Below are 13,620 nucleotides of genomic sequence, written 5' to 3' on the forward strand. Positions count from 1 at the left end.
ATCCGCTCATTATAATTAGGTCGAATTCTTGAGTAGAAAACAAATTCATTTGAACCGAGAGATTTTCAGTGTCAACTCTTTAGTGGAGTCAGTTGGCATTAAGCTAAACTTGGAAAAGGTTTGTGAACTTTTGAGTCCAAGTGTTTAGCTCAAGCTTTGTTCATTTGGGTCCATGAGGTCACTGTCACGAATCACATCGAGTAGGAATAGTTAAACTGAAAGCTAAGTCAAAACAAGAACGAGACAGTTTTACGAAAATTGTCAAAAGGGTATTTTTGTCTTTTTGGACATAGGACGAAAAGAATGTCAATAAATTTTTTTGACATTGTCATATGATGACAAATGAAATAAATATTACTCAGCCATATTAGTGTAATTGGGCCTTGAGGATTAATTTCATTTCATAGAATTTTACTTGAAAATTCTTAATGGGCTTTTCTTGTGTTGTCATGAACAAATGAAGAAACATCTAGAAGCTCCTTCTAGAAGCTCAAATTTCGTCCAACCCAAGGAAAATAAGGCTGAATTTCGTTCATGCCATAGTGGGAAAGAGAGTTTATTTTGTGCATTGATGTATGAAGATACTTGCCAAAAGAAAAAGGGGAAACAAATTTCCTTATGAAGGAAAGTGCATTTTCGGCCAACTAAGAGGAAATCAAATGAGGAAACAAATCCTAAGCCTTCATGAGGCATGTTGGACGTGCAAGTCAATAGGAAAAGAGGAAACTACCTTTTGAAGGTAATCCTCCTCCTATAAATAGGAGCCTCATTCCTCACATTTCATTCATCCCAAGTTTAAGAGATTGAGAGACTCTCTCTCTAGAACTTGGCCGAAATCCTCTCTCTCTCTCTCTAGTTATTTTCGACTTTGTTTTGGCACCTAGGTCCTCACTTGACCTAGGGTTTAGCTCTGCGACTTTGAGACTCGTTCTTAAGTCGTAGTGTTTAAAAGTGCCCACTCACTGATTCCTTTTATTTCGAGTGATTTAGTGATAGAAACTATCGTGGTTGCTCGAGGTGCCGAGGAAAGAAAGAGAGACGTGCTGCGAGGAGACGAGCGTTGCAAACTTTCCAAAAGCTTCTACAAAGTTCAAGCTTCAAGAAAGGTTAGTAAACTTCTATACTCATAATAGGTTTTAATTACATGTACTTGCTCTTTGTCTAGGTTAGTAAAAACTGTTTTTACTTGAAAAGAAAATTTTTAAAATTCCGCCGCTTAACGAAGCGTTAAACTTTTTCTTAAACCCTAGATTGATTCCAACAGTACGTGCATTTTCTATGTGCTTTTTAGTAAGCAAGAGTAAGATAAGCCAAAAGATAAGTCACTTTTAAGATTAAGGGCTTTAAGCCACTAACGAATTGAGAATCAGAATTAGTCCGGCTAACGAAATTTGCTAGCGGCAACTAGGAACCCGAGCCTTTGTTACGTGTTTAGTTAGCCTCTCCCAAGAGATCCAGTCCTAGTTTTAGAGTTACGAGAGACAGTGGTTAAGACTCGTATTCAGAAGCGGTGATATTATGTTAGGATCTTGGGGAGTCACATCCTGAGATCTTATAAGTCAGAAGTTAATAAGTGAAAAGAATATATGTTAATATTATGACTGAACCCGAACTAAGCAGTCTCTCATGTTAAGCTAATTAAAGAGAAGACACAGAATGATAACGCCTCCAACATACACCCCATGTTAGCACGTATCTGTTATCCTTCGTGGTGGTACCACATGGGGATTAGGCAGGAGATTGTGCACCCTCATGTCTGGCGCCAATAAGACATGCCCCGTGTGGATATCATTAAGGGATCCCGAGCAAGACATGTATTGTATGATGGGAATTGCCGGGACCTAAGCTGGTGGATTCTTATGAGAAGAATCTATCGGGATCTAAGACGATTGATTCTTATGTAAGATGAGTCTGTCGGGCCCTAAGCCGATTGATTCTTAAGAAAGGTGGATTTATCGGGACCTAAGTCGATACTTCCGCAAGTTATGTTATGTTCTGAACTCTATGTTACGTATTTCTTATGTGTTATGTGTTCTCTCTCTAAGTTGTTGGCTGCCCCCTCTCTCAGTCTAGAATCTCTTCTTGCTCTTTTTTTTTGGCACCTATGTCCTCATTAGACCTAGTGTTTTGTTTTAACTCTTTGGCTCAAAGACTTGTTCTTGAGTCATAATATTTAAGAGTGCCCACACACTAAATCCAACCTAAACTCTAAAGACTCTAGTGGTAGAAACTTTCGAGGTTGCTCACGGGTTCAAGAAGACTAGTGGGAGAGGCTAGCTGAGTGGGGAGACGAGCATTTCATCCTTTCTAAGGCTTCTCAACGTTCAAGCTCTGTTCAATGTTGGTACCGAGTAAAAAGTAAAAGTAGTTTTAAAAATTTTAAATTATATGTTCATGCACTTTGTCTAGGATGTAAAAGTCTTTTACGAGTTTTTAAAGAAATTTTTATATTCCGCCGCTTGCTAGAAGCGATAATCTTTTCTTAAACCCTAGATCTATTCCAACAAAGTCTAGATTGTGTTAACGATTAGCAGCGAGCAAGAAGGAGCTCACGTGGACTGGGTTTTAAGTAAAGCTGTGGAATACCATTTTTCTGGAAGAGAAGGTTCAGGATTTAAAAGAATTGCTATCCGGGTAAGTGGATTTTAGGCACTTACAATATCAAAAAATATTATATATATATATATATATATATATATATAAATCTTATATATACATATATTGTACGTGCATTTTCTATGTGCTTTTTAGTAAGCAAGAGTAAGATAAGCCAAAAGATAAGTCATCACTTTCAAGAATAGGGCTTTGAGCCACTAACGCATTGAGAAACGGAATTAGTCCGGCTAACGAAATAGGCTAGAGGCAACTAGGAACCCGAGCCTTTGTTACGTGTTTAGTTAGCCTCTCCCAAGAGATCCAGTCCTAGTGAACTAGGTTATGAGCGACTGTGGTTAAGAATCGTATTCAAAAGTGAGGATATTGTGTTAGGATCTTGGGGAGTCACATCCTGAGATCTTATAAGTCACAAGTTAATAAGTGAAAAGAATAAATGTTAATATTAGGATTCAACCCGAACTAAGCAGTCTCTCATGTTAAGCTAATTAAAAAGAAGACATAGAATGATACCGCCTCCGACATATACCCCATCCCATGTTAGCACGTATCTGTTATCCTTTGTGGTGGTACCACATGGGGATTAGGTAGGAGATTGTGCACCCTCATGTCTGGCGCCAATAAGACATGCCCCGTGCGGATATCATTAAGGGATCCCGAGCAAGACATGTATTGTATGATGGGAATTGCCGGGACCTAACCTGGTGGATTCTTATTAGGTGAATCTATCGGGATCTAAGCCGATTGATTCTTATGTAAGATGAGTCTGTTGGGACCTAAGCCGATTGATTCTTAAGAAAGGTGGATTTATCGGGACCTAAGTCGATACTTCCGCAAGATATGTTAAGTTATGAACTCTATGTTACGTATTTCTTATGTGTTATGTGTTCTCTCTCTAATTTGTTGGCTTCCCCCTCTCTCAGTCTAGAATCTCTTCTTGCTCTTTTTTTTGGTACTTATGTCCTCATTAGACCTAGTGTTTTGTTTTAACTCTTTGCCTCAAAGACTTGTTCTTGAGTCATACAAACTAAACTCTAAAGACTCTAGTGGAAGAAACTTTCGAGGTTGCTCACAGGTTCAAGAAGACTAGTGGGAGAGGCTTGCTGAGTGGGGAGACGAGCATTTCAACGTTCCTAAGGCTTCTCAACGTTCAAGATCCATTCAAGGTTGGTACCGAGTAAAACGTAAAAGTAGTTTTAAAAATTTTAAATTCTATGTTCATGCACTTTGTCTAGGATGTAAAAGTGTTTTACGAGTTTTTAAATATATTTTTATATTCCGCCGCTTGCTAGAAGCGATAATTTTTTCTTAAACCCTAGATCTATTCCACCAAAGTCCAGATTGTGATAAGGATTAGCAGCGAGCAAGAAGGAGCTCACGTGGACTGGGTTTTAAGTAAAGCTGTGGAATACCATTTTGCTGGAAGAGAAGGTTCAGGATTTAAAAGAATTGTTATCCGGGTAAGTGGATTTTAGGCACCTACAATATCAAAAAATATTATATACATATATATATATATATATATATATATATCTTGTATATACATATATTGTACGTGCATTTTCTATGTGCTTTTTAGTAAGCAAGAGTAAGATAAGCCAAAAGATAAGTCATCACTTTCAAGATTAAGGGCTTTGAGCCACTAACGAATTGAGAAACGGAATTAGTCCGGCTAACGAAATTTGCTAGAGGCAACTAGGAACACGAGCCTTTGTTACGTGTTTATTTAGCGTCTCCCAAGAGATCCAGGCCTAGTGAACTGGGTTACGAGACACAGTGGTTAAGACTCGTATTCACAAGCGAGGATATTATGTTAGGATCTTGGGGAGTCACATCCTGAGATCTTATAAGTCACAAGTTAATAAGTGAAAAAATATATGTTAATATTATGATTGAACCTGAACTAAGCAGTCTCTCATGTTAAGCTAATTAAAGAGAAGACATAGAATGGTACCGCTTCCGACATATACCCCATGTTAGCACGTATTTGTTATCCTTCGTGGTGGTACCACATGGGGATTAGGCAGGAGATTGTGCACCGTCATGTCTGGCGTCAATAAGACATGCTCCGTGCGGATATCATTAAGGGATCCCAAGCGGGACATGTATTGTATGATGGGAATTACCGGGACCTAAGCTGGTGGATTCTTATAAGATGAATCTATCGGGATCTAAGCCAATTGATTCTTATGTACGATGAATCTGACGGGACCTAAGCCGATTAATTCTTAAGAAAGGTGGATGTATCGGGACTTAAGTCGATACTTCCGGAATTTATGTTAGGTTATGAACTCTATGTTACGTATTGCTTATGTGTTATGTGCACAGTGCATTAGTTACATAGATATCCACTAACTCAGTCTTTCAACTCATAGTTATTATCTTGATATTGTAGATAAAGGCACGGCTAAGGAGGACTAAACAGAGCATCAGCAGAACCCGGTAAGTAAGTAGGCGTGTGTATGTACGGCTGCCGACCTATGGCTAAGTCAAGGGCGAATTGGTATCTTTAGTTTTTAAAAGTCGATTCTTCGGTTTGTAAAAGATTTAATTAGTATATATTAAGAAGAAACAAAAAATTAACCCATATTTTTGAGACGTTTATGTAAATATTTTTAAAAAATTTCTAGAAAATGTTTTCCGGAAGCACTTCCTCCACGGTTTTTATGAATTTTATTTTATGATAAGCAAGTACGAAGATTTCTGCCGCGGCTCGCAGGTTGTGACAAAATCCCTAATAAACATCCAAACAACCAACTCGAAAACCCCAAATAAAATAGTCAAACAACCAAAGTAAAATTCCCAAACCAAATACCCAAACAACCAATCAAAGTGAAATTCTTCAAAAAAATTCCCAAACAACCAACCAAAGTGAAATTCTCAACCAATACCCAAACACCTACTGCAAATCGGAACAAATCAGGGTCAAGAGAGAAAGTCCACGGTAAATCGAAACGAATCGGGGTCAAGAGAGAAATGACCAACGGCAAATCGAAACAAATTGGGCCAAGAGAGAAAACTCATTGCAAATCGAAATAAATCAGGGTCAAGAGAGAAACGACATACGGCAAATCGAAACAAATCGGGGTCAAGAGAGAAACCCCGTGGAATTTGAAACAAATTGGAGTCAATAGGAAACGACCCACGGAAGATTAAAAAAAAAACGGGGTCAAGAGAGAAAACCCACGAAAAATCAAAACAAATAGGGTCAAGAGAGAAACAACCCACTCAAAAATTAACTAAACTCTTCAAACAAATCCCCAAATAACCTACTTCACATCACAAAACAAACAATTCAAATACCCACTTCAAAACACTCAAAATACCCAAAAATCACACTATTGCAAATTAACCAAAAATCCATTGTAAATACTCAATGCAAAATATAATGAACCGTACTATTAGGGTTACATTGTGAATTGCTTAATCATAATAACCCTAATATATATATACCAAGGGAAAGACATGTTGGTTATCGGCTCAGGAAACTCCGGTATGGAAATCAGCAATGATCTCACAGATAATTATGTTCGAACCGCTACTGTTGTGTGAGCAAAAGTAAGATTGTATTCAATTATCAGCTCTGGTTTATCTTGATATCTATATTTTTTTGTTTCTATTTTCACTGTAAGTACCAGTCCTAATCGATATTTCGACATAAAAGAAAGAGACACAAAAGTGGGATACTTTAATTCGGATACCTAAGAAAATTCTTAATTAGTAATTACGTTTCTCTTTAATTCACAATGAGATAAGACTAAGAACCAGATGAACATTAATGTTTTGGAAAATTGAAGAAGCTTTTTTCTAGTGTATCTAAAAGCAATAAATTCTCCAAGGCTATCCCTCACCATGCATGTTCCTTAATTTATGTGAACTATTCCACTTTTCGGTTTGCTTTTGAATCTATTTATGGCTATACCATGATTTCTGTCATTTTATGATGTGCATTTATTGAAAGTGCAGTTTCATGTGTTGACCAAAAGGATGGTTCAAATTGGCATGTCAATGGCAAATTTTCTTCCGATATGTCTTGTGGATAGATTCATCTTGAAAATGGCCAGTCCTACTTACGGCGATTTGTCCAAATATGGTATTTCCCAACCCCATAGGCCCATTCTCATTCATAAAGCTAACGGGAAGAACTCCGGTCATCGATAATGGAATAGTAAAAAAAAAAAATCAAGGGCAAGAAAATAAAGGTCTTTCTTTATTCGAATAACTAATATGCATGTCCAAGACTAGATAGCCGAGTTTTCCATTAAAAAAATTAAAAATTTGCTACATAATTTTTATTTTGTATAGATTGTTCCGGAAGTAGAGAGGATTAATGGAGATTATACAAGGTTCAAGGATGGGACTGAGCAAAGATTAATGCTATCATCTTTGCCACTGGCTACAAAAGTTATGCCACCAAGTGGCTTAAGCTAAAAAGAAAATTTTGAAAAATTAAACCACACCTTTTAAAAACAGATAAATAATTTTATAATATTTTTCAATGACTTTTTTTTTGGAAAACGTGGGCGACACCATGCGACAAATTCTATTATAAACCCTCACTTATGGCGGAGGAATACCGTGGTTACATCACAGAGAGATTGATCATGAATAACATCTCGCATAGCGCAAGGTGGGACAATCCCCAACCATCGCGAATCCGAGTTAAAAATAAGAGCATACCTAACCATATTATGAGCCGCAACATTACAAGAACGGGGAATGAAAGAAATACCACAACTAGTAAAAGCATGACGTCTAACCTTAATATCCTCCACGATAGTCCCAAGCTCCATAGCCGGGACTGTCTCGCTATTCACCGCTCGGACCACCCCAAGACAATCTGATTGCACCTCAATCCGATTCAGCCCGAGCTCCGCTGCTAACCGCACCCCGCCAAGTACGGCATAGGCCTCCGCAAGCGAGGGAGGGAACCCGGCGTGTCTAACCAAGATTTCAGACACGATAACCCATCCCCGATGGTTGCGGATAACACATCCGGTCCCGAACTTCCCGTCCCTCAAATCGGTGGCCGCGTCAACATTGATGGACAACGTGCCAATGGGTGGGGGCTGCCACTTTGTAACCAGCGCATCCCGGCCCTTAGCCACCGGCAACGATTCCCCCTTGGCCGTACGAAACTCCTCGAGGAACCCTGCAACCCAAGCCACGAGTTCACCCGGAGTCCATTTATCATGACCCACCGCCACATTGTTCCTATTGTTCCAAATCTCCCAAATCAAAAATCATAAAAAAATCCAAGTTACTAACCTCGGTTGATTCCATAGTTTCGATGAAGAAAGAGGTTGTATCATCTCCCCGAAAGTTACTAACCACGTCTTTGAAGCGAGAGAGATCCCACACTTTACGGGCCCACCGGCAGCCCCATATGGCGTGGAACATCGTCTCCCGACCTCCAACACATAGGGGGCATCGGTTGTCTTGAGTGATTTTTTTTTAAAGAGAGCCAACTTCACCAGAATACAGACTTTACAAACTCTCCACCCAATGGTTTTGATTTTAGGTGGGATCGACAGCTTCCAAAGATTTTTCCACCACGTAGCGATTGCCCCCGGGGTAGAGGAGGAAACCCTTCCGGAAGAGGTCATGGCTAGGCGATATCCGCTTTTAACCGAGTACTCCCCGTCGATAGAATAGTGCCACCGAAGCTTGTCGGGAATCCCTCCTTTGCTAATCAGGATGGCAAGAATATCACTCGCTTCCTCACCGTCGAACATAGCTCAGACCAAGGCTTCATTCCACTCCCCGTTGTTGTGCTTGAGCTCCGCAACCCGCATGTCTATAGGGATAAGGGAGGGATTAGGGACGAGAGAGTTATTGGAGCGAGGAATCCAACGATCGCCCGCGACACTCACCGACTCCCCATCCTCAATTTTCCATCTCGTCCCGAAGTTAATGAGTTCCTTTCCCCAAACAAGACTACGCCACAAGGAGGAACTATTCTAGGTACACTTGGCACCGAGGAGATCTCCATCGGGGTAGTAACAAGCCCGGAAAACCCACTGGATGAGGCTGCCCGTCTTCCTCACAAGCCTCCACACATTCTTCGCCACGAGAGCATGATTGAAGCGCTCCAAGTCACGGAACCCCAATCTCCCCTCCCATTTGTGAGCCGTAAGTTCGCTCCACTTGCACCAATGGATCATTTTCTCGACTCCCCCACCAAAACTTAGCAATAATCCGATGAATATCCTTCACAAGAGTCTTCGGGAGACGAAAACAACTAGCCAAATCCCCCTCCAAGATTTAATCTTCTCCCAAACCCGATCTCGGATAAAAGAGTATAATTCGCACTTCCTCCGCCCTAAGAAAGTCGGCAGCCCGAGGTAGCGCTTGTGACATGGCGTGATAGACACCCCGAGGCTCTCGGCCACCTCCATTTTCAACTCGTCCGGAACATCGCTCCGAAAGCACACGTCGGATTTCGAAAAGTTGACAACTTGACCCGAAGCCACAGAGTAAGTCGAGAGGCACCTCGCAACCTCATCGCTCTCCTCCAAACACTCCCGGAACAAGATGAGGCTATCATCGGCAAAGAGTAAGTGGGAAACCCGAAGATCATCACGACCGAATCTCACCCCTTTAATGAGACCCATCCGTTCCTTTTCCATGAGAAGTCTAGAGAGACCTTCCGCACACAAAAGAAAAAGAAATGGGGAAAGGGGTCACCTTGGCGGAGGCCTCTTTTCGGTATGAGTGAACCCCGAATGGTCCCGTTGATATTAAATGAGAATCTCACCGACGACACACAACGCATGACTTTCTCCACGCATCTAGGATAAAAGCCCAACTTCCCCATGATTTCCTCTAGGAACGTCCACTCCACATGATCGTAAGCTTTAGCCATGTCAATTTTCAAGGCGGCGTGATTCCCGGTACCAAATCGGCCCCTCTTCATCGTGTTGATTCATCGAAGCAAACCATAACGTTGTCGAAGATTTGACGCCCCCCCCCCACAAAGGCGCCTTGGTTTTCCGAAATGATTTTCCCCATATGACCCTTCAAACGAGAAACAAGGCACTTTGAAATAATTTTATACACCACATTACATAAACTAATACGGCGAAAGTCATTCACCTTGGACGGTTTCTCCACCTTGGGAATAAGCGTGATGATAGTGTCATTGAGCTCCGAGACCGAATCCCCGTTATTCAAAACTCCCAAGCACACCTCGGTCACACGATCACCCACCACCCCCCAATTTTTTTTTGTAGAAAAAGGCCGGAAACCCATCACTCCTGGGGGCATTAACAGGATCCATCGAGAAGAAGGCAGCTTTCACGTCATCTTTCTCAAAAGGACTTAGAAGGTGTCGATTCATGTCCGGTGTGACATTTGGCTCCACACCAACAAGCGCCCTTTCGACGTTCAACAAACCGGGTCTCGACGAGAGAAATATCCCCTTGAAGTAGGAAGAGATCACCCCCTCTATATCTTTATCACCCTCCCACCAAGCACCGGATTCATCGTAGAGTCCCCGGATACCATTGCTGTTGTCAATGGTGCCCACAAGAAGAGTTGTAGTCTTTATATTGTACATTTGATGTAATAAAGTCTCATGAAGACTCTTGCTTGTAATTGCCTATTCATTAATAAAAATTTGAAACGTTCATTCATTCTTCCTTGTCTGTTTGAGGCTTTATGATAAAACATTAGTCTTTAGTCCATAAAAAAAACTAAACAACTTACGAAGAGACAAATGTAGATTTGCATGAACAAACTCTTTGTAGTTTGCTTAAAACGACATATTCGCAATCTAAGGGTCAAAGAACTATTGACCTCAGTATGATTGTTAGAAGAATCTATGATGTCTGGTTATGAGGCATTGAGAGTTGGAGACTCTATAGTTCTTCTAGGTATCTTCCGAAGGTACTGAATTGACCAGTGCACTTCTAGAGACAAGATAAGAACAAACCATTTAACCTCTTATGTCTCGAAGTCACTACGTATGAATTGCATCGTGCTTACCTTAATCCTGAAATGAGACATGCCATTTCACACCTTACGTATTCTCATTTGAGAAAGTCAGAGTTCGGACTCACTATGTGATTCCGAACAAGGCCTATTGGTGAAGTACTAAGTTGTGAGAATGTCATGAGTAACTTTGTGAAGTTCTCATAGATATGGAATTCATGTACAAGATTGCTGAAATGCAATGTATATCACCTCATGCTTTGTTCCTTGGAGTGTGAATAAATGAACTAGCCGGTGTCCTAATTGAGTCTTGACTCTTTTGGATGAAACAATGTGACTTGTTAGCTCCTCCTCAATACATTGTTTCTAACGTATTCACAAGCGACAAAGGAGTTGAGGAAATAATAGCTAGAAGGGTAAAATGGTAATTTTGTAAACCCCGACTAGCTGATGATATTCATGAAGGGTAAACACTGATAATATTCTGTGGATCCACTCATTACAATTAGGTTGAATTCTTGAGTAGAAAATAAATTCATTTGAACCGAGAGATTTTCAGTGTCAACTCTTTAGTGGAGTCAGTTGACATTTTGCTAAACTTGAAAAAGGTTTGTGAACTTTTGAGTACAAGTATTTAGCTCAAGCTTTGTTCATTTGGATCCATGAGGTCACTGTCACGAATCACATCGAGTAGGAATAGTTAAACTGGAACCTAAGTCTAAATAAGAACGAAAATTGTCAAAAGGGTATTTTTGTTTTTTGAGACATAGGATGAAATCACTAGTACAAAAAACAGCATTGGGTGCGACTTTTTTCGCACCTGAAAGTCAATTTTCGCACCCAATGATTCCTTTAGGTGCGACTTTAGGTGCGACTTTTTCGCACCCGAAAGTTCGCACCTAAAGATCATGGGTGCGAAAAGTCGCACCCGAAGGTCATAACTTTTAGGTGCGAGTTTTAGGTGCGGTTTTTCGCACCCATATTCGCACCCATAAGTCAAGAAAAATGTGCGAAAAATTTGGCGGGTAGGCCAACGGGTGCGACTGGTCGCACCCAAAAATTTGGCGGGTAGGCCAACGGGTGCGACTGGTCGCACCCAAAAATTTGGCGGGTAGGCCTTTGGGTGCGACTAGTCACACCCGTTGGCTTCCATCTACTCTCGTTACATATCGGGCACACGTCGACGTTCGCGAGATGTTTTCGGAATAGGACACAATCATTAATGCACGCGTCGATCATCTCGTATCCCATGCCAAAACGCTTCAGCTTTGCTTTTGCCGCGTAGTGCTTCTCCGGTATTCGATTACCGGCTGGATGAGACTTCCTCAAAAGCTGCAGCAGTTCTGTGAACGACTTGTTCGTCCAATGGTTCGTGACTTTAAGGTGCATCAACTGAACCAAGAATGACAACGACGAAAACTCCTTGCATCCAGGGTACAATTCCGCTTCCAACTCAGCGAACAAGTCTTCCACTTGCTCCTCCGCACGCACATCGCTCGGAGACGGCTCCGTAACACCATCGAAATCCTCGTGATCTCTTATATCCTCCACAGCAGCATGTATTCCTCCTACTCCTCTCTGGGCTGTTTCTCCGATGGGGACTTCTTCAAGATGACCGACAGAACGCACGACCTCGCCATGATGATACCATTTTGTGTAGCCCAGGGTAAACCCTTTGTTTAGCAGATGATGCCTTACAACCCCAATGTTGTGCCATCTCACGTTGTTGCAAGGCTTGCATGGACATCGATATTCGTAATTATCGTTCGGAAATCTTCTTGCAGCGCGGATAAATTCATTAACTCCGATTTTATACTGCAAGGACAACCGATTGTTCTCGGTGATCCAATCTCTACTTGGATTGGACATTGATTTCGCTAAACGAAAGAGAAAATTAACAATTATTAATAGTTGTTGCTAAGGGACGAAGACGACTGAAATCGATTACTTATGTTGGCGCTGATGCCGAATAGTGCGGCTTAAGAGTTATTACTAATTAAGGGACGAAGAACTATAAAGGTGAAATTATGAATTTTATGTTATTTGAAGTCGAATTGAAAAAATAAGGGTTTTGAGAATAATTGGTTGGAAACTCTACCGAAATTTCGGCAGAATTTCCCCTATAATTCTGACAAACCAAAAACCTGCAAACTCATTTAAAAATCATATACAAATCATCCAAAACTATCCTAATAATCAACTAAACCCTAAATCGAACCTCCGTGGCTCGATTACAACAAAAATTCAACAATATCAACTCATCTATCAAAATATGTAAACTAAAACTAAATTATACAATAACTCAACTAAATTCAATTTCATGATTAACAATTGAACAAATAACTTAAATTATATGATATTAACTTAAAAAATTACTAACTAAATTAATTTCAATTACATAAAACATTTTACCAATTTTACTAATTATATCAAATTAATTTCAATTACATAATTAACAATTTTTATAATTGTATCAAATTAATTTCAATTACATAATAAACAATTTTACCAATTTTACTAATTATATCAAATTAATTTCAATTACATAATTAACAATTTTTATAATTATATCAAATTAATTTCGATTTCATAATTAACAATTTTATCAAACTAACTACATTATTAATACATATATACATATAAAAAACTATTTAATTACCTAACTAATTAACAATTAGACTAATTATACTAATTACAATTAATCTAAAGTAATTAAAAACAAAATTAAAAGGACAACGAAAGGCTAACCTGTAGAGCACGGCGAGGCTGCGAGAGGCACGACGGTGCTGCGACGGGGAGTTGAAGCGCGCGGGTCTCGAGCAGCTTGGCGGGATAGCGGCGGTGCTGCGACAGCGGAGTCACGTAGTCACACATGGACAGGGGCTCGTGGTCAGGGTCGATCGGACAGCAGCTCGATCAAGACAGCGACACTGAAAAAAAAACAATAAATTATACACGGGAACACACATAAACACACACGACACACATAAACACACACCACACACATAAACACACACCACACACATACACGGGAACACACATAAACACACACCACACACATAAACACACACACAC

The 13,620-nt window shown here is 40.3% G+C and overlaps 1 protein-coding gene across 1 annotated transcript; it reads right to left on the reverse strand.

The window, feature by feature from the left end:
- Positions 1-6,093: 6,093 nt before the first annotated feature.
- Positions 6,094-8,348, reverse strand: LOC149401451 (uncharacterized). Its single transcript, XM_089610727.1, has 5 exons — positions 7,945-8,348; positions 7,374-7,827; positions 6,957-7,040; positions 6,249-6,253; positions 6,094-6,154 (listed from the first exon to the last, which is right to left on the reverse strand). Exons 1-5 carry the CDS (start codon positions 8,346-8,348, stop codon positions 6,094-6,096), a joined length of 1,008 nt encoding a protein of 335 aa, XP_089466853.1.
- Positions 8,349-13,620: the final 5,272 nt, after the last annotated feature.

This window comes from Urtica dioica, chromosome 4 (assembly GCF_054948205.1).
Source record: "Urtica dioica subsp. dioica isolate 48M chromosome 4, U.dioica_male_clone48M_v1_H2, whole genome shotgun sequence".
Lineage (NCBI taxonomy): Eukaryota > Viridiplantae > Streptophyta > Magnoliopsida > Rosales > Urticaceae > Urtica > Urtica dioica.